The sequence below is a fragment of the Pelodiscus sinensis genome, chromosome 24 (assembly GCF_052426305.1).
Source record: "Pelodiscus sinensis isolate ZL-2025 chromosome 24, ASM5242630v1, whole genome shotgun sequence".
NCBI classification, from domain to species: domain Eukaryota; kingdom Metazoa; phylum Chordata; order Testudines; family Trionychidae; genus Pelodiscus; species Pelodiscus sinensis.
The window spans coordinates 25,578,390-25,598,391 of NC_143075.1; the positions used below are offsets into that span (position 1 = coordinate 25,578,390).

At 63.1% G+C, this 20,002-nt stretch overlaps 1 protein-coding gene across 2 annotated transcripts; it reads right to left on the reverse strand.

Moving 5' to 3' along the window:
- Positions 1-2,139: 2,139 nt before the first annotated feature.
- Positions 2,140-18,864, reverse strand: SLC25A34 (solute carrier family 25 member 34). Of its 2 annotated transcripts, XM_075906329.2 has the most exons (5): positions 18,393-18,861; positions 15,473-15,538; positions 12,927-13,079; positions 9,089-9,223; positions 2,140-4,225 (listed from the first exon to the last, which is right to left on the reverse strand). In XM_075906329.2, exons 1-5 carry the CDS (start codon positions 18,789-18,791, stop codon positions 4,043-4,045), a joined length of 936 nt encoding a protein of 311 aa, XP_075762444.2. In that variant the 5' UTR covers positions 18,792-18,861; the 3' UTR covers positions 2,140-4,042. The 2 variants fall into 2 exon arrangements, with proteins under 2 accessions (XP_075762444.2, XP_075762445.2); XM_075906330.2 differs by lacking the exon at positions 15,473-15,538 and having other exon boundaries at positions 18,393-18,864.
- Between the last annotated feature and the right edge of the window lie 1,138 nt (positions 18,865-20,002).

The following is a 20,002-nucleotide window of genomic DNA, read 5'->3' on the forward strand; positions in this document are numbered from 1 at the left end:
TGGCGTGTGTTTCTCCTGCTGGTGCACATTGGCACATGCCTTGGTGCACATTACATTTATTCCACACATGGATGGAAAAATTAGAGGCAACATTTGTTGGGGTGGGTTTACCTCAGGTGGCCTGGACCTGCTGGCGGTTTCTGAGGCACCGGGTGGAGCCAAGGCAGGTAGGGACTAGCCTTAGCCTCACAGCGCCACCGACCGCACTTAGCAGTCCAGCCGGCAGTGCTGACTGGAGCTGCCCCGCTCCCTTTTTGAGCGGGTGCTCTGGTCGAAAACAGGCTGCCTGGCAACACTGCAGCCACGGCAGATGTTTTGAAATCTGCCCATGCAAACCAGGCTAAACACGTGCACCTGCTCGACACCTGAGCCCCTAGCGACTTAGTGCCGTGTTCCCAGCTAGCCATTTGCCTCAGCCCCATGCCCGCCCTTGCCCCTGCCAGCGTGCCACAGTCATTGGCGCCTGGCCAGGGATTGTGGGATCACGCCTCCGCAGGAGCCAGCTGCCCCACTGCTGGGCTAAACAGTAGCAACAGCTTCCGGCCCTCTGAAGAAGTGGGCTGTGCCCCCGAAAGCTCACGCTCTGTTAGTCTAGAAGGTGCTGCCAGCCCATTGGTTGGTTTTCGGTACCAGACTAACTCGGTGCCCCCCAAAGCTTTTCTCTGGCTCTGCCGTGCAGGGAGCCAGCCAGCAGCATGAGCCGGGACCAGTCCCTGCTTGTCCCCAGCTGACGGGCAGCCTGTTTTATGGGGAAGGGGTAATGAGCGAATCCCCGGGCGTGCTCCAGGGCAAAACAGGGCAGCCAACGGCCCACAGCAGCAAGGCCAGGCTCTGACCAGGGCAGTGCCAGGCAGGCAGCAGGGCAGACCAATGCCAGGGAGCAGCCACCTGGTGGGGGGGGGGGGAAGCACATCAGAGCTGGGGCCATGGTGACCAGGGCTGCATCTGCCACCCACAGGTTCGAAATGTGCAGCCCCCTCCCGCCAGCTGCTGCAAGCAGCACAGGCTGCTCCCAAACCTGGGCAGCTGCTGGAGGCTGCAGACAGACCAGGCCCTGGGGCTGCAGAGGCCACTGGGCCCAGCCAGGATGAAACATCCCCAGCCCAGGCCCGGCAAGCAGCAGAGCAGCTGGTGTCCCAAGGGCCCTTCCCAGGCAAAGGCCCCAGAGGGGATGAGCCCAGAGGCTTCCCCTGGGGTGACTAAAGGGCGGGTCCCACGTCCTGACATGGGGCAGCCCCCAGGCCATAGAGCTCCGGGGAATGGGCAGCCCCCCCGCTGGCCCCATGCTGGTAACACGGAGGCTTTCTTACAGGGGCTGGGAGTTAAAATGGTGGTCTCTGTGCATCAGCCCCCGCACTGCAGTGCCCCCACTCTGCCCCTCCCCAAAACCCACGTCCTCTTCCTGACAGGCAGCGCGCTGCCTGGCTCGGAGGCGGCACTCGAGCCAAGGCCACAGGGAGCTCAAAAGGCAGCTGGGCAGGATCCGGTGCCCAGCAATGTTCCCTCTAATCTTTTCGGTCCATGTGCGGAACCGTTTTGTGACGTGCACTGAAGTGCAGGCCGCTGGCTGTGGGCGCGCTGCTAGTCAGCTGCGTGGGACCCGAACCTCACCTGGTGGCCACTTACGCGCTCAGCCCCAACCCCTCCCCCAGCCGTGAGCCCTCAAGCCTGCCCCCTGAACTCATCCTGGGACCTGTACCCCACCCGCGGCCCCAGCCCACTGAAAGTGGGGGGGTACAGCGAGGCCCCCGAGACGGGCGCTGTCGGGGAGGGGCGGGGCTGGGCGGCTGTGCTTTGCCAGCAGAGGCCTCCTGCTGGGTGGTTTGCTCCCTGGAGCACCCCGCGAAGCCTGTGCCACGTCCGGCCGCGAGGACCCTGCTGTGCTCATGGGGCCCAATGATGGGGGAGTCCAAATCTGCTGCAGCTGCAGCGATCTCACCTCCTTCTCCAGCCTGGGAGACCACTGCTGCCACGTTCCCTCAGCGGAGACCCCCACATCACGTCCAGCCCCTAATATCCCCCCAGGTGTCCTGTGGGTCTGCTCTGGGCACCATGGCCCCAGAGGAAGCAGCTGCTTGGCCTGAGAAAGAGGGGAAGGACCCTGGCTCAGCAGCAAAGAAAGAACCTGCTGGAGAGATCTCCCGATAAGAAAGTAGAAAAATCTTTTATTTGGTTGCAGCGAGCGCCCTGGAGCCGGGCCCAGGCTCCTGACACCATCCGCTGAGTCAAGTGAACTCTGAGCTGAGCCTGCAGCGGGGCAGCGCCGGGTCAGCAGCACCCAGCGGCTGCTGGGCACTCAAGCAGGGGGAGTTTAAGGCTCAGAGATGCGGCAGGCCTAGAACGTCAGAGCCAAGGCTCCGACGTCTCCCTTGCTCAAGGCGACATTCTTCTCCCTGCCCCAGGAGAGCAGAAGCAGGCCCTCCTGACCCAGCCTGGCATGGCCTCCCCCTGCCCGGCCTCCATCCCCTGCCCGTGGGCGCACAAGGCCCTCGTCACACTGAGCAGCCGGCTCCTCCAGGCCCAGCTGGGGGGGGGGCCTCTCCCCAGTGTGTCACAGCTTCGGGGGGGCCTCTCCCGAGTGTGTCACAGCTTCGGGGGGGCCTCTCCCCAGTGTGTCACAGCTTGGGGGGGAGGGGGCCTCTCCCGAGTGTGTCACAGCTTCAGGGGGGGCCTCTCCCGAGTGTGTCACAGCTTCAGGGGGGAGGGGGCCTCTCCCGAGTGTGTCACAGCTTCAGGGGGGGCCTCTCCCGAGTGTGTCACAGCTTCAGGGGGGGAGGGGGCCTCTCCTGAGTGTGTCACAGCTTCGGGGGGGAGGGGGCCTCTCCCGAGTGTGTCACAGCTTCGGGGGGGAGGAGGCCTCTCCCGAGTGTGTCACAGCTTCGGGGGGGGAGGGGGCCTCTCCCGAGTGTCACAGCTTCGGGGGGGAGGGGACCTCTCCTGAGTGTGCCACAGCTTCAGGGGGGGCCTCTCCCGAGTGTCACAGCTTCGGGGGGGGAGGGGGCCTCTCCCGAGTGTGTCACAGCTTCGGGGGGGAGGGGACCTCTCCTGAGTGTGCCACAGCTTCAGGGGGGGCCTCTCCCGAGTGTCACAGCTTCGGGGGGGCCTCTCCCAAGTGTGTCACAGCTTCGGGGGGGCCTCTCCCAAGTGTGTCACATCTTGGGGGGCCTCTCCCGAGTGTGTCACAGCTTCGGGGGGGCCTCTCCCAAGTGTGTCACAGCTTCGGGGGGGCCTCTCCCCAGTGTGTCACAGCTTCGGGGGGGAGGGGGCCTCTCCTGAGTGTGCCACAGCTTCGGGGGGGCCTCTCCCAAGTGTCACAGCTTCAGCTGGGGGGGCCTCTCCCCAGTGCATTTCTTGGTTGATTTTGGTTTCTGTGGCGTGTCTGGGGCAGGCCAGGTCCCGCTGGGAGCAGGTGTTGCCGGTACCGGCCCGTAGGACAGAGCCCTCTGACTCTGCTGCAGGGTTTGCCTCCAGACTGAAATCTCTGTAGTGGCCACAAGTTCATCCTTCCCCGTGGCAGCTCCTGGCGCGATGGGTTAAATACGAATCCCTCAGGGAAGGCGGCCAAGGCTTGCAGCAGGGAAACCCCTCCACAGACAAGGCCTGGAAACAGCCCCGGCTCCTCCACGTCCTTCGGAGGCCAAGCGTGCTGGGTAAGAATCCACCTGGCACACGTATCGTCTGGCCCCTCGCATCCGTGCCCTTTGCAAAGCGCCATGTAACCCTCACAACCGCCTGCGGAGCAGCCAGGCTGATCCCAGTTTCAGGTGGGGAGACCACGGCACAGGGCAGTGCTATGGGCTTGTCCAAGGCCCCAGAAGGGAGTCGTGTCAGAGCTGGGACACGCTGCTCCTCCCTCCCCAAGCCCCACAGCTCTGGCGTGATTTCCCCAGCCCGAAAGCCCTGAGCTGACTTCCTGGTCTCCCAGGCTGCCAAATCTCCCGTTCCCCACCCCCCGCCCCCTGGGAGCTCCCCGCTAGCCCGGGGCCACCAGAGTTCCCAGATGGGGGGTTTCAGGGCAGATTTGCCACACGGCTGCAGGGGCTTAAACTCCATGCTGCTGGTGGCGGTAGGTGAGCTTCCTGAGTTCGTCCCAGAAGAGCAGGCTGAGGATGGTGTGAGGTCCCAGGCGCAGGTAGGCAGGACCGATCCCTTTGTACAGAGCCAGGATGCCCTCTTTCCTGAAGATCTGCACAAAGCAGTCGAGGAGCCCTCGGTAGTGCTTGCCCTGGGGACGGGACACAGGGAGCAGCATCAGAACCTGCAGTCTACGTGCAATTCCCCTCAGACTGTGAGGCCACCTGGGACCCCTAGGACCATCTAGCCTGGCCTCCTGGGTGAGACAGGCCAGAGAACCCCGGCCAGGAACGTCCCCAGCCAAGCGCCGACGTCCGGCCGGGCTCCGGCGGTGCATTTAGAAAACCCCGTCCTGACCCCGAGCGATGGAGACTTGGCCATAACCCTCCACGAGCCGTCCAAATGGTTATCCAGGCACAGCCCTCCCAACCCGCCAGCCTGGCCCCAGAACGCCCTCTGCAGGGCTGGGGGGGGGGGGGGGAACGTTGCAGCCCAAGCACCTGCCCCCCCCATGCTCCCAGGCCGGGGAGCCAGGGACCGTGCACCCCTCCCCCCTGTGCTCTGGGGCCGAGGAGACTGGGGCCGCGCGCCCCTCCCCCCTGTGCTCTGGGGCCGAGGAGACTGGGGCCACGCGCCCCTCCCCCCTGTGCTCCGGGGCCAGAGAGACTGGGGCCACGCGCCCCTCCCCCCTGTGCTCCGGGGCCAGAGAGTCTGGGGCCACGCGCCCCTCCCCCCTGTGCTCCGGGGCCAGAGAGACTGGGGCCACGCGCCCCTCCCCCCTGTGCTCCGGGGCCAGAGAGTCTGGGGCCACGCGCCCCTCCCCCGTGCTTCGGGGCCAGAGCGGCTGGGGCCGCGCGCCCCTCCCCCCTGTGCTCCGGGCCTGGGGAGCCGGGGGCCATGCAGTTTCCTCCCTCCCTCCCCGTGCTTTGGGGGATGCAGGAGCAGTGTTCTGCCCTCAACACCCCGTCGTGCGGGGTGGGGCCTCGGCCAATGGGCGGCAGCTGGGGCCTTGCCTCCCCCCCCACCTGCACCCACTGCCCATCCCCCCATGGCCTGTAACTGGCATCTTATTGCTCATCTGAACTGGTCTAGCTTCAGCTTCCAGCCACTGGGTCTCGTCTCTTTGTGCTCGATTAAAAGAGCCGCCTGCTGCCAGCACACGCTTCCCCAGGCAGCCCCTTTGCCCAGGGCACTAGGCCTGGAAGGGACCCCGCAGAGCCACCTGCCCAGGCCTCTGCCCCCACAGCAGGGCCAAGCTCCCTCTTCTAGATCAGGGGTGGGCAATGGTTTTGGAAGGGGGGTCACGTCCCATTTCGGAAGTGGCTGCGGGCCGACCTAGAAGGGGAGGGGCCGGGCTGAGAACGACCCTGCTTGGTCCTGGGACCTAATTTTCACGTGCTCAGGGTAGTCGATCAAACTTCATTTTAAATAAAGTGAAACATTCGGTCCAACACAAACCGTTTCCTTTATTTATGGGAGAGGCGGGAGCCTGTTTGGGTCGGGAGTCGCTGACCACACATGTGAAAAGCAAAAAGCTCCTGCAACCCTCCCCCGCCAGCCACGCTCACTGCTGTGGTGCCACAGCCTCGCGGGGGAAGGGAAGGGGACTGAGGTTCAGGGCTTCCCATAGGCCAGAATTACTTTTCTAGGGTTCTGGAGTTGGTGGATTTTATGGGCCTCCTTAGGCTCTGGGGTAGGGACAAGAATGAGGCGTCTGGTGCACGAGCCAGGGCTGCCAGCAAGTAGGATAGGGCTGGGGTGCAGAAGCAGGCTGGGAGTAGGATGCAAGAACAAGGGAAGGTGGCAGAGCAAGCTGGGGTGCTGGGTCTTGGGGGAGAGGGAAGTGAGGGGAAACATTACCTGGCTTCGTGCCCCCTTGCAGCAGCGGCTGCAGCAACGCTGTCCTGGCCACCCAAGAGGCACCGTGGCCATGTAGCCCCAGAGGCTGAAGGCACCACTACTGCATTCACACGGCCCTGGGTCAGCCCTGAAGGCACTGCTGCCGTGGCCACGTGGCCTGGACTGCGTGGCCAAGGCCAGGGCCGGCCCGAGCCCGGGCGCACGGTGCCTCCCCCGGGGCGCACGGCGCCTCCCCCGGGGCGCACGGCGCATGCGCGGGCCGGCCACGTCTGCTGGCGTGCAGCCCAAGGCCCACCCCCCGGGGCGCACGGCGCATGCGCTGCCCAGCCCAGCCACCGCTGCTGGCGCACGCGCACTGGGCAGTGCAGGGCCCCACAGCTGTGGGGCCAGCGCTTTGGGAGCCGGGCGCCTGATGGCAGCTGTCAGGGACCCGCGCACCCCTTACAGCTGCCATCAGGCACCCCAGGCAGCTGCCCGGCTCGCCCATGCCTCAGTCCAGCCCTGGCCAAGGCGCCACTGAGGAGCCTCAGCGCCAGCGGCTGCACGTGTGCCACAGGTGGGTCCTGCCCATGGGGCGGGGCCTGGAACTGCCTCTGGCGGCTCTCTGTTTCTCAGACTTCAGTTCATTCTTGTGGCACCTGCCTGGCCCTGATTTAACATCCGTTCCCATGTTTGGACACCAGAAGCGGACAGAGGCTCCAGTGATCACAGGTACCGACCAGCCCCAGCGCACCCTCAACAAATTAACAGGGGTTTGAGCTGCCAGTAAATGTCAGTGCCACCTGCCCAGCAACTCCTCCCACCCCACAATCAGCTGATTGGCTGGGTTCTGGAGGCTGAAGAGTGGGGCAGGAAGAGACAGGGCAAGGGTGGGGACTTGGGGGAAGGGCCTGGGTTGGAGGGGGCTGAACACCCCCAGGCCTATCGGAAGCCAGCACGTATACCAGCGACGATCTAATGCTGTATATAGCAGTGACTCCACCCTCCGCCTCCTGCTTTAACATCCAAGCAAGGCCAGATCTTCAGAAGAGCCAGGCACGTTTAGAGCTGAGCACTACTGAAAACTCTGCCGTCCCCTCCCGAAGCGCACTACACAAGCTATTTCACACTGTGCTGCAGACAGTGGTTAATCAGCTCTCAGACTTGTCTGAATGGGGGAAGCCCACGTTGTATCATCCCATTTTATTGAAGGAAAAATTGAGGCAGAGTGGTTCTGACTATTTTGTAGGGCCCTCCTTCCCCACTCTCAAATGACAGGATGTGGCACTTGGCTCTCCCCAGCAGGGACAACACACCCCAGCCTGGCTCAGCTGTGCACTAGCACTAACTAGGTATTCGAGTTACACAGTTAGACTTTAGGAAACGCGGTGAGTTGCTTGCGGCACTCGGCGCTGCTGGAAGGCCTGTTTGCTGTGCGACTGTCCGGTGTCCGCAGGAGCAACTATTAACAAACGTGGAACAATGTTTCCAGCAGGCGTGGGCTCCCAGCCAATGAAAACCCCTCAACACCTGGCCCACCACTGCGGAACATCAAAGGACAACAGACTTGGCTGCTTGCGCTCTCCCCCGGAGAGGGTGTTTGGAACCAAATTCCTTTCAGCAGCTCAATCTGAACCTCGAAGCAGAAGCCAGGAAGGATTAAAAAAATCCCAACAAGGAGAATCGTCTTTCTTTTATACCCCAGTATCCGGGGTAATTAGCCCTAAGAGACACGCTGAGTTTGCTTCGATGACCTCTGGCAACTTAAGGCTAACTCCTTTGTAGGGGTGATAGCAGTGTAGCCCGTTGCAAGGGGTAATTGACCTGCTTTAACTTTGTAAATACCTTTCCTACAGCTGACGCTTCCTGGTCTAGCACCCTGCGGACCGGACCGGTCCTGAAGCAGGGACTTCGCTGGACCAGGGGAGATCAATGCTTGCCCTTCTACTGCTCTGGTCCCTGGGGGGCTGCAGCTGCACTGCTCCAGCCCGGAGGCTGGCTGGGGCACAAAGGCTCTGCCCCTGGACTTGGTTCTTCCGTAGTCCAGGAGCGCGCCTGGCCCTGCCCCCGAACACTCCAGCACCAAAGCGCCCACAGATGGGCGGCGATGCCGGACCAGGGGTGTTGCCAGGGATTAGAGAGGTTCAGCTGCATTTCCGTTTCCTAGTTGTGCCCTGCTCTGGCACAGTCTGCCCTGAGCCGCCAGGACAGCTCACTGCACCTTCTGTGTCCGCCTCTTTGCCATGAAAGTCATCAAGTGCTGAAAATCTCTGGCTCAGTAACAAAGGCCTATGGGCTTGTTGCCAAACACCCCACGCGAGACTGCACCAGAGGAACAGGAGCCAGAACCTGGGGCCTTTCTTTTCAAATGAAAACCTGCGAGAAGTTGGTTTTGTGGACAGGATGGAGCCTGACCCTCCCCGGTCCCCCCCATCTCCGGACCCCTTGCGAGGCAGCTGTTTCTTTTCATGTGGGCTAGGAGCAGCAGGGATGATCCACTAGCGCCCCCGCCCCCATTTTTAGCTTTGAGGATCCACTCACAAAGAGCGGCTGTATGACTGCACCATACACCAATGTGGGTGCAGGCACCTTCGGGAGCTTTCCTGCCTCTTCTCCCCAGTCCACACTGGGTGCCAAACCAGCAGCTCTGATCCGCTGCACCTGGCTGCGGGTGGGTCCTCCAGTAGCCAAGCCCCCAAAATGAACAGCCCTGCACCGAACGCCCTGGGAGCTGCCAGCAGGGAGAGCACTAAGGAGCCCCCAACATTCTGGGGTCAGCTGGCAGTGGGACTGGCACACAGTGACCGGGGGGGGGGGGGGGGGGTTGGCTTAGTCCAGGACTGGTCACTTGTGCCCAGCCGTGAGACGCAGAGTCTGGATTTGTATTTGACGTTCTGTGAAGTCGGGGGTGTTCGGTACATCGGTGCGTATGAAGATGCTCAGGGAAGCACGGCCTAGTGGACTGAGCACAGGAGGTGAACCAGGAATCTCTGCAGCCACTGTCTGTCTTGGTTTCACCATCGGTAAGTGGGGATCCTGGCCTCCCACCCGCCTGCCTGGTGGAGACCCCCGCCTGCTGGGATGACCATGGAAAGTACCCGCAGCCCCCAGTGCATGTGGTCTGGGCAGAGGCAGCCCCGAGCTCCTCCGGCCCCATAGCAAGGGGCACACTTACCGTGCCCCGCTCGTCCACGGGCTGGTTATAGAGCCTGGTGCTGACCACGTCAAAGGGCGTCATCGCCACGGCCACCGCCACGCTGCTGATCATGCCTCCTGCCAACGCCACTATCCAGCTGCCCTCCTTGAACCACTGCCAGACACGGGACCTGTTAGATCAACCCCCTTCTCCCGAGCGCCGGCAGCCGGTGGGAAGAACATCACACCGCCCGGGCACCCACGGACACGCATGCAGGGAGGAGACAGAGCGCCGGCAGCCGGTGGGAAGAACATCACACCGCCCGGGCACCCACGGACACGCATGCAGGGAGGAGACAGAGCACCGGCAGCCAGTGGGAAGAACATCACACCGCCCGGGCACCCACGGACACGCACGCAGGGAGGAGACAGAGCGCCGGCAGCCGGTGGGAAGAACATCACACCGCCCGGGCGCCCACGGAAACGCACGCAGGGAGGAGACAGAGCACCGGCAGCCAGTGGGAATAACATCACACCGCCCGGGCACCCACGCAGGGAGGAGACAGAGCGCCGGCAGCCGGTGGGAAGAACATCACACCGCCCGGGCGCCCATGGACACACATGCAGGGAGGAGACAGAGCGCCGGCAGCCGGTGGGAATAACATCACACCGCCCGGGCACCCACGGACACGCACGCAGGGAGGAGACAGAGCACCGGCAGCCAGTGGGAAGAACATCACACCGCCCGGGCGCCCACGGACACGCACGCAGGGAGGAGACAGAGCACCGGCAGCCAGTGGGAAGAACATCACACCGCCCGGGCGCCCATGGACACACATGCAGGGAGGAGACAGAGCGCCGGCAGCCGGTGGGAATAACATCACACCGCCCGGGCGCCCACGGACACGCACGCAGGGAGGAGACAGAGCGCCGGCAGCCGGTGGGAAGAACATCACACCGCCCGGGAGCCCACGGACACGCACGCAGGGAGGAGACAGAGCGCCGGCAGCCGGTGGGAATAACATCACACCGCCCGGGCGCCCACGGACACACATGCAGGGAGGAGACAGAGCGCCGGCAGCCGGTGGGAAGAACATCACACCGCCCGGGCGCCCACGGACACGCACGCAGGGAGGAGACAGAGCACCAGCAGCCAGTGGGAAGAACATCACACCGCCTGGGCGCCCACGGACACGCACGCAGGGAGGAGACAGAGCGCCGGCAGCCGGTGGGAAGAACATCACACCGCCCGGGCGCCCACGGACACGCACGCAGGGAGGAGACAGAGCACCAGCAGCCAGTGGGAAGAACATCACACCGCCCGGGCGCCCACGGACACGCACGCAGGGAGGAGACAGAGCGCCGGCAGCCGGTGGGAAGAACATCACACCGCCCGGGCGCCCACGGACACGCACGCAGGGAGGAGACAGAGCACCAGCAGCCAGTGGGAAGAACATCACACCGCCTGGGCGCCCACGGACACGCACGCAGGGAGGAGACAGAGCGCCGGCAGCCGGTGGGAAGAACATCACACCGCCCGGGCGCCCACGGACACACATGCAGGGAGGAGACAGAGCGCCGGCAGCCGGTGGGAAGAACATCACACCGCCCGGGCGCCCACGGACACACACGCAGGGAGGAGACAGAGCACCAGCAGCCAGTGGGAAGAACATCACACCGCCCGTGCGCCCATGGACACACATGCAGGGAGGAGACAGAGCACCAGCAGCCAGTGGGAAGAACATCACACCGCCCGGGCGCCCATGGACACACATGCAGGGAGGAGACAGAGCACCAGCAGCCAGTGGGAAGAACATCACACCGCCCGGGCACCCACGGACACGCACGCAGGGAGGAGACAGAGCGCCGGCAGCCAGTGGGAATAACATCACACCGCCCGGGCGCCCATGGACACACACGCAGGGAGGAGACAGAGCGCCGGCAGCCGGTGGGAATAACATCACACCGCCCGGGCGCCCATGGACACACACGCAGGGAGGAGACAGAGCGCCGGCAGCTGGTGGGAATAACATCACACCGCCTGGGCGCCCACGGACACACACGCAGGGAGGAGACAGAGCGCCGGCAGCCGGTGGGAATAACATCACACCGCCTGGGCGCCCACGGACACGCACGCAGGGAGGAGACAGAGCACCGGCAGCCAGTGGGAATAACATCACACCGCCTGGGCGCCCACGGACACACACGCAGGGAGGAGACAGGTAAGCGTGTGTGTATGTGCCGGGGGGCGGTTAAATCTTAGCTAGGAGCAGGCTGCCTAGGAGTCCAAGACACCTGGAGGAGACCCACTGCTCACTCAGGGTGGAGACAGGCCAGGCCCAAAGGCAGGGTCTCCCCCTCCCCGCGGCCGCAGACCGTCCCGGAGCTCCTGGCAAGGGCTGGAAAGGTGACGCCAACTCCAAACTTCACAAACCCCCCTTGCTATGTCCTAGGTCAAATCAAACCCTTGAATCTGCTGCCAGTCCTGCCCCTGAGCTTGGGGTGCTGAAAAGCGGAGCCAGATCCCCCCAACCTGGGTGTTCCCGCCACCTCTCTAATGGGCCAAACTGGAGCCCTGGATCTGAATTGTGAACTCTACGGAGCACGAGTGCTGATCCACCCGCAATGCAGAGCCTGTCCCTAGAGCAGGGGTGCCCAAGCGGGGGGCGCGCGAGGCGACCCAGCCACACGCCACCCCAACTTTTGCTGCTATTTTTTGGGGAGGGGAGCGTGAAGGTTTCTCAAAAGGGGGCGTGATGCCGAAGTTTGGGAACCGCTGCCCTAGAGACAGATGCAATTAGTTCCTGGCCTTGGGGGCAGCAGCTGGGCCTGTCAAAGCAGCAAGTGGCAGGAGAGGAGGCAGCTGGTGGTTCTTCTGCGGGCTGGGAGCGGTTGGGTGCTTCCGTAGCTCCCCACCCCGAGCAGCACGCCAGCTCGTTCCGGCCCAGAGCCCTGCTGCTCTCCTGGCGGGAAAGCGCCGAGTCAGCGCCAGGGCCGAGGGGCCGAGGGGAGGACACCAGCCGGCGTTATATTCGGAGCAAAGCTGCCTGTCAATCCGGCCAGCGAGGGCAGGGCAGGCCCTGAGACCCAGACGCACCCGCTGCCCCTCTCAGGGGGCGGGGCTGTGAGTTAACCCGGCAGCCCAGCAGGGCTGAGTCTGACCCGACATGGGGGATGTGCCACTGTCGCCAAGGCTGGGCGGGCAAGAGGCTCTGGGGCCGGATCCGGCCCACGGACACCCTGCCGCTCCCCTGCCCTATGGCCAATCAGGCCCTGGGGAGGCGCAAAGTCTCCTCCCCCCCCGGGCACCATGCGCCCCTGGCAGGACACCTGGCGGCTTTCGCTAGGCGCCGAGGGGGAGGGGCAGGGGCAGACTTCAGGCACTCCCCCGCCAGCCAGCCAGGCAGGGTCTGTGGGGGGGCACAGAAGTGTCCTGGTCCCGCCCCTTCCCGGCCTATTTCTGCAACCCCGTGACTGAATCTGGTGCGAGGAAGACAGCGCGGCCGCCCGACGGCAGAGCGGGTCCTGCAGGCGGCTGCCTTTCCAGCTAGTGCTCTGCACGGCCCCCCGGCAGCGGGTCACTCCACAGGGCCGGCTGGGATTCCTGCCTGGGGCACACGAAGGCCAGGAGCCCTGCGTGGGAAGCGACTGGCTCGCGGGACACTTGAGGGCCCTAGAGACCAGGCTGGGGCTTCATGCTGGCCTCAGAGGGCCCTGGACCCGCGTGTGCTTGGGAAACGGGCCTCTTGCGAAGTGCCCCTCTGCGGAGGCAAGGGCTGGGGCAGGAGACTGGCCGGCTGGAAGGGGATCGGCCAACCCTACCCCTGGATCCCTGCCCAGCTCTCTGCGCGTAAGGCCCCCCGCCCCCCACCGCTCACCTGGAGCTCCTCGACCCACTCCTTGGCTGATGCGAAGGTGGCCAACTGCGCCGCAGAGCCCACCATGACGCGGGGTACGGCACCGCTCACCCCTCGCCACAGGCCCACAAGCCCCTGCGTCCGGTAGATGGTCTCAAAGGCACTGGAGACACCCTGGGCAGAGAGTCAGACAGATGAGGGGACACTGAGGTGGCAGGAAACAGGAGGGTTTAGGGATCTCTGGTTGATCCAGTACCCGGGGGCAGGGCCTGTGGCTCCGATGTAGCCCAGGCCGCCCGGTGCCAAGGACACAGCCTGGCAGAGAGGCTGCCTGCCAGCTGGTGTCTGAGATCACCAGGCCTGCAGAGGAGCCAGGGGCTGGCAGGGTTCCACTCCCACAATCCCCTCCCAGGTGACAGCCTGGGACAGACACACACAGTCCCGGCCAGCCCGGGCCTTGGCCTCCACCGCCCCCAGGAGCGGAGCCAATCCAAGCGCCGAGGACCTTGGAACCTGCGTCGTGTGGGCTGCCGTGCCGAGAAAGGCAAACAGCCCGGTGCAGCCAACGTCACCAGAAGCGCCAGCAACAAATGGCCGGTGACAACATCCCCCCGCCAGGCCCATTCCTCCCATTCAGCAACTTTCTTGTAGCAAAACACTCGGTGTGGGCAGCTACAGGCACACTGCTGGGAGTGGCTTTGTACAGAGCAAGGCTGCAGCAGGAGCCTCAGCCAGGGGTGCCCAGGAAACAGGACAAGTGAGTCCCAGGGGAACACGCACAAAGACCCAGCGGCTCCCCGCTCCTCGGGTGCCAGGAGGCCTCACTCCGCAGGCCAAACAGAACGTCCAGCACACAGATCTGGCATGTGCTGCTGCATGTCACACATGCACCACATGTATCATGAGCACACGCCTCTGCCACGCAGATCACATCCACTGCACACGCATGTGAGAAGGCTGGGGCAGGAGACTGGCCCACTGGAAGGGGATAGGCCAACCCTATCCCTGGATCCCTGCCCAGCGAGACGCTCGTGTCAGGCCCCATGGCCCCCCCGCACCGCTCACCTGGAGCTCCTCGACCCACTCCTTGGCATGCAGGCATACACATCTGCTGCCCCTACGCACCCAGGCATTTCTTTGCACACATAGACCCCGCATGCACTTACACATCCATGCAGGCACACATGAAACTACTACACAAAACCCACAGACACACACTCGCATCAGTCCCCATAGCGCTGTGCACATGGCCCTACTGCGGAGAACAGGAATTCTGTCCCGTAGAGCAGGGGTGCCCAAACTTTTTTCAAAGAGGGCCAGATTTGATGAAGTGAACATGCGTGAGGGCCGACCATTTTGCCTGACATTCTTTGAACCATTAAAATTAAATGCAAATTAACTATTTTATGCAAAGTTTATTGCAAACGGCATACTTTTCATTTCGTCACATGGATGACAAATCTAAACAGGTGTTAAATCACTCTGCCTTTCATATCTGAAGGCCAGATGAAAAAAATCCAGGAAGCTGAAATATATGTCAGGAACATTGTAAAGTACATGACATATTATTGGTAATAAAGGTTGTCTGTCAACTTTTAAGTTCAAAAATTATGAACAGGAACATAACACCAAGTATACATGTTGTGTCCAAATCTATTTGTAACTGATTTAGACCAACTGACATTAACTGAGATTTTACAATGTATTCATCTCAATACATATGGATTCGTTGGGGGCCATAAAAGATAGATATTGCCAGATTACCTGTGGGGCCGTATTAAACCGGAACACGGGCCGCAGTTGGCCCCCGGGCCGGACTTTGGACATGCCTGGCGTAGAGAGTTCGGAGTGGACCGAATCTCGATGGGTGTGAACGCTGAGGCATCGCTGGCCAAAGGCAGCTAAGGGTTAACTCCTGCAGAGCCCATGGAGAAGGGCTGATGACAGAATCATCAACCCCCTTGTACTCAGTGGGACACCACCACGAAGCCAGGGCAGAAATGTAGAAACTAGCCTGGCCAGGGGGTCAGCTCACTCCTGCTTTCTGGGTAGGGGAGCCAGCTTGATCCCTTGTCCTGCTGCCCCCAGGGTGGGCGGGGCTTGAGCCTGCCCCCCGGGCGAATACCTTATCCCCACGTCCACTCCAGAATCCACCCCACCACCCTCCCTCCTGAGGTCCCTTATCCTGCTTTCCTGGGGCGTGGCAGGGCTAAAAGGGCAGCGGGCAGACCCTGCTGGGGGGACAGGCTGCCTGGCAAGCAGAGGCTCAGGGGAGGGGAGACAGAAGGTGTTTTGGCTTCTATTGTTTTAACCCCGTTTCTCTCTGCCTGTGAACCAGTAAATCAAACTTGGCTTCAAGCAAGCCCCTCTGGAGCACGACACGTTGACACTTGTTGCAAGGTCCCAGGGCGAATTTGACACCCAGAGGCCTGCAGAGAGGCAGCTGCAGCTCCCCTGGGTACCCAACCCCGACACGTGCACAGCACAGCCTGCACCCTCCCAGCCCCGGCGCTAGCACACAGGCACCACCGGGAAGACGCTGGCAGATCCCAGAGCCCCCTGCTCACCTGGTGGTTGTGCTGATGCCCCACAGCCACGGCTGCCACTGTCTGGGCTTGCAGCTGCGTTTTGACCTGTCGTGATTAAAGGGAACTGGCCACGTTAGAAAGGAGCAAGTGGCCAGGCTGCACCCAGCCGCTCCACGCGAGTCAGACACCCCTGTAGCGGGGCTGGCTCAGGCCCCAGCGGGCGCCACCCCACTGAACCACTCCCGCTCCTCTCTTCCAGTAAAGGAGCGACGATCCAGGCCCCAACTTGCCACTTGTCCTAGTGATTTGGGAAACAGCAGGGCACCCACTTCCCATGGACTGCACCCTGCTCTCCATCCTCAGCCACAAAGAGCCCAAGTCCAGGAGGTCCTGTCCCAAACCCATGTGCTGCTGTCAATAGTCCCCCACTGGGGTAGCCTCCCCCTCAGACATAACCTAACAGGAAGTTTCTTCTCTAACCTGCCCTCCTGGGGGGTTTATTGCAACCTCTGGAGCAGCTGGTGCTGGGACCCAACATTAGAGCAGCTGGACCCTGGCCTGAGGCACGGAGCAATTCCTCTGCCCCTCCGCTAAGCAGGGGAGCTGCTGGAAGTGGTCCTGGGATTCCCTCGAGCAATCAAGCCATTTAATTTGGCACCTAAACTTGGATTTAGGAGCCTAACTTTAGGTGTCTGTGTCTTAGAGGCCAACGTGTTGTAGCCATCAAGTCAAGCCCCCTGCCCTTGCTTTGCCTCATTGGAGCCTGCCTGTCTCCCCAGAGAGGAGCTGGCTGTGGGTTGCACAGGTCTCTACCTGGCTCCTTTTCAGACTTGGAGCCACCCTGTTTTCTTTCCTTGCAGCTGCCAACCCCCAGTCTCTGCTCTTCCTCAGAGCCCAAGGAACATCCTCTTTAGAGGGCTGGGTGAAGGTCACCAGCTCCTCAGCTCAGGCTGCAGGGGAGCGACAGCGGCAGTCCCAGGACAGACATACACAGCCTGCAGACCCTCCAATGCTGCATTTCTGCTGAGTTCAGATGCTGCTCCTGAGTCACCCTCCGGATCGAGCAGCTGTGCACCCCACAGCGAGCCTCCCACCAGACTCTTGAAACCCTGCCATCCCTGCCTAGAGTACTTACTCCAGGCTGGATGGTTTCTCTCATTCATTTTCCCCACCCTCCCCCTAACTCTGCCATGTCCCCAGTCCTGACCCACAGAACTCTGGCGGGTGCAGTCCTGAGCTGCCCACTACAGCTAAGCCAGTCTGACCCACAGCCCCTCTGCTTTAATCTTGGGTTCCCTCTACACTTCGGCTGCGTCTAGACTGGCAAGTTTTTCCATAAAAGTGGCCGCTTTTGCGGAAAAACTTGCCAGCTGTCTACACTGGCCGCTTTGAATTTGCACAAGAACACTGATGATCTAATGTAAGGTTGTCAGTGTTCTTCCGCAAATACAATGACTGTCCCATTCAGGAAAAGCCCTCTTGCATGAATGCTTTTGCGCAAGAGGGCCAGTGTAGACAGCTGAGAACCGATCGGGGCTTTCTTGTGCAAAACCGCGTCTAGATTGGCACGGACACTTTTCTGTTAAAAGCATTTGCGGAAAGTCATGCCAGTCTAGACACAGCCTTCTAGTAATGCTTCTTAACCCTGGCCCAGTCTCCCACGTCTGCCCCCGCTCCTTCCGGCCCATGTGGCAGGACGTGCAGTGCTCCGGCCCATCTCACTCCCAGGGCTGTCCAGGCAGGCAGAGAGCACTCCCGTTTTGGGGGAGCTCTGCAAGGTGCATGGATAGGGACTTGCCAAGACCAACCCCCCTCCCCCTCGACCTTATTAAGACTTGAACCCAGGTGTCCGGGTGCCAAAAGTCTCCTCCAGAACTCGCTCCGTGTGCAGCCCACCTGCCCAAACTGCTCTGGAAACACTCGGGCTCCTCCTGCAGCACAGAGGTGGGCTGGCGGGGATGGCTGTGCCAGAGGAGCCAGCCAGCTGCTCTCCCCACTCAAGTTCCCTGCTAGGCCCCTATGAGCCATCACTGTGGCATTCCTGCAGGGGCTCTGAGCCTTCTGCACACAGGAGAGCTAGCAAAGGGGGCATCACGCAGGTGCTTCACAGGGACTCCAGATGCAAACCTGGCCAGTTGGAAACAGGCTGGAGGCGGCCCGAACACGACGCCTGTTCATCCTACAGAGCCAACTGTCTCCCTTGCCAGTCCGCTGCCCCTTCAGTCTGACCCACTCCTCTCAGAGGCCCTGGGGCCTAGCTGCTCAGGCACTGCCACCTCTACCAAGGAGACACCATGAGCCAGGTAGCACGGGACCCCACAATCCTCTCCGGAGCGTCCCAGCGTTTCCAGCTTAAGCAGAGACAGGGGTGCAGTTAAACGCCCCAGGGCTTGGACAGGGCCAGCTAGTTCAGACAGCATCCAGTGTATGGATGGGGCAGGTGGTGCAACCTTCTCACAGAACCTTGTGCTGAGGTCCAGGTCGGCCTCCCCTGCCCCTTCTCTGTCTGGGGCCGGTTTGGTTTGTTCCCTGCCCCTCGGTGCGATTCCCGCCTCTGGCGAACGTGGCGAGGCATGGCCTGGGGGTTACTGCTGCCTGGACCTCGGGGGTTCGAACAAGCCTGGAATCTCCATGCAAAATGGAGCCAAGCTGCAGCCCAGCAGCGTGTGTGTTGTGGAGGGGACTCTGCACCCGGCGCAGGGAAGGGCGCAGGCTCCCCCAAGAGGTGCCCCCAATGTCCCCCTTGCTCCTGGGATAACCCCTGGCGCCCAGCACCGCCGGTCCTGTCTCCGCCTGGCCCAGGCAGCCACCTGCCTTCCCCCAGCCGAGGCCGAGCGCAAAGGGCCCGAATTCCTCCGCAAACGCAGCGGCAGCGCCAGCTCCCCGAGGGCCCGGGCTCCAGCCCTCCAAGCGCCCCGCGCCCCAGGGCCCGTGCGGGGGCGGCGCGGCGGGGACTCACCAGATACGCCGGGCTGCCCACAAAAGCGCCCAGCGCCCCCGCGAGGGCCCCCGCCGCCACGGTCCCGCCGGGCCGCCGCGTCAGGCCGCTGTCCTCGGCGTGCGAGTAGCAGTAGAAGCGGGCCCCGTTCATCAGCGCCTGGTAGAGCAGCCCGGCCGCCAGCCCCTTCTGCAGCCCGCGCAGCCCGTCGGCGCGGCGCACGGCCCGCAGCGCCCGCAGCACGCCGCGGTAGTGCCGGGGGTAGGTGCCCCGCGGCCGCCCCTCGCCCTGCAGCTGCAGCCGGGTCTTCACCACCTCCAGCGGGTTGGTGACCACGCAGGCCAGGCAGCAGGCCGTGGCGCCCAGCACCAGGTCCACGCGCGGCGAGACCGGGGCGGCGGGCGGGCGGGCGCGCTCCATCGCTGCGCCCCGGGGAGCTGCGCCGGCCCCAGTGCTGGGCGGCGGGGCCCGGCGCTGCCCGCACCTCGGGCCCCGCCCCCGGCCAATCAGGGCCGGGCGAGCCGCGCACCGCCCGCAGCGCTCCGGGCCCCTGCGCCCGCCAGCCCGGAGGGGGGAGAGCGCGGCACCCCGCCGGGGCTGGGCCGAGCCGAGGGCGGGGTTGGGGTACAAGGTGCTGCAGGGGTGTGTGACCTGGAGGGGTTCCCTGGGGTGGCCCATGGCACGGGGCACAGGTTCCCCGGGGTGACTCTGCCATGGCAGGGAGCTGAGCTGGGGGACTCAGAGCGAGCCCAGCCCTGGCGACTCGCAGGAAACGCTCCCTGAAAACGCTGGCTCGGTTCTTGGCATCCGCGGTGTAACTGATCCGATCTGATCACCGAGAGCTGCTGCCCGGCCGGGTATGTTTGTCCCTCGCCTCCCTCGCTGCTCACCCTAGTCACACGTGCTGCGCTCGTGCTGTGGCTGGCCCCAGGAACTGCCTGGCCACCTCCTAGTTCCTCTTGGGCCACAGCAGGATGTTGTTCGTGGGATCCATTCCCTGGCCAGCGCCTGCCTCCTGCTCACAGCCCCGTCCCTTGGAAAGCTGATGGGAAGGGTTCAGATGAAGTGCAGAAGGAGCTGGACTGTCACTGAGGCACATGGGGAGCCAGGAGCTGCAAAGGAGAAGGCTCCCCTCCCAGCCGGGTTGCCTGGGACAGGAGGAGGGACAGCAGGGCTCCAGTTCAGTCTGGAGTGAGCGCTGGGAAATACTTTCAAACCCGTGTGGGGGCTGCAAGCTGAGTTCCAAGTAGGGATGTTAAAGACGAGTTGACTAATCGATATCCCCTCCCCCACTGACTCTATCAGATAGAGGCAGCAAAGAGGGGAGGGAGAAGGGGTACTTCAAAGGGGCAGCCAAGCTGACCCCGGGCTCCACTGCCCCTTTGAAACGCCCAGAGATGGTGATTCAAAGGGGCAGCCACCTCACAGCTGAGCCGAGGATCAGCTGTGAGGTAGCTGCCCCTTTAAAACGCTGCCTCTGCATGTTGCAAAGGGGCAGCTGCCCTGGAGCCTGCAAGGGAGTCCCCCGCTGACCCCAGGCTCCATGGCTTTGAAATGCACAAGAGCCCCCGCATTTCAAAGCAGGCACCGGCCTGCAGCCCAGAGTCAGCGGGACTCTCCCCCCCCCCCCC

Bases quoted from the DNA above. Each gene is read 5' to 3' on its own strand.
- SLC25A34 (XM_075906329.2), bottom strand. From the start codon at position 18,791: ATGGAGCGCGCCCGCCCGCCCGCCGCCCCGGTCTCGCCGCGCGTGGAC. The intron at 15,539-18,392 runs GTGAGTCCCCGC...TAATCACGACAG, and splicing joins TGGGCAGCCCGGCGTATCTG to GTCAAAACGCAGCTGCAAGC. The intron at 13,080-15,472 runs GTGAGCAGGGGG...CTCTCTGCCCAG, and splicing joins GGCATCAGCACAACCACCAG to GGTGTCTCCAGTGCCTTTGA.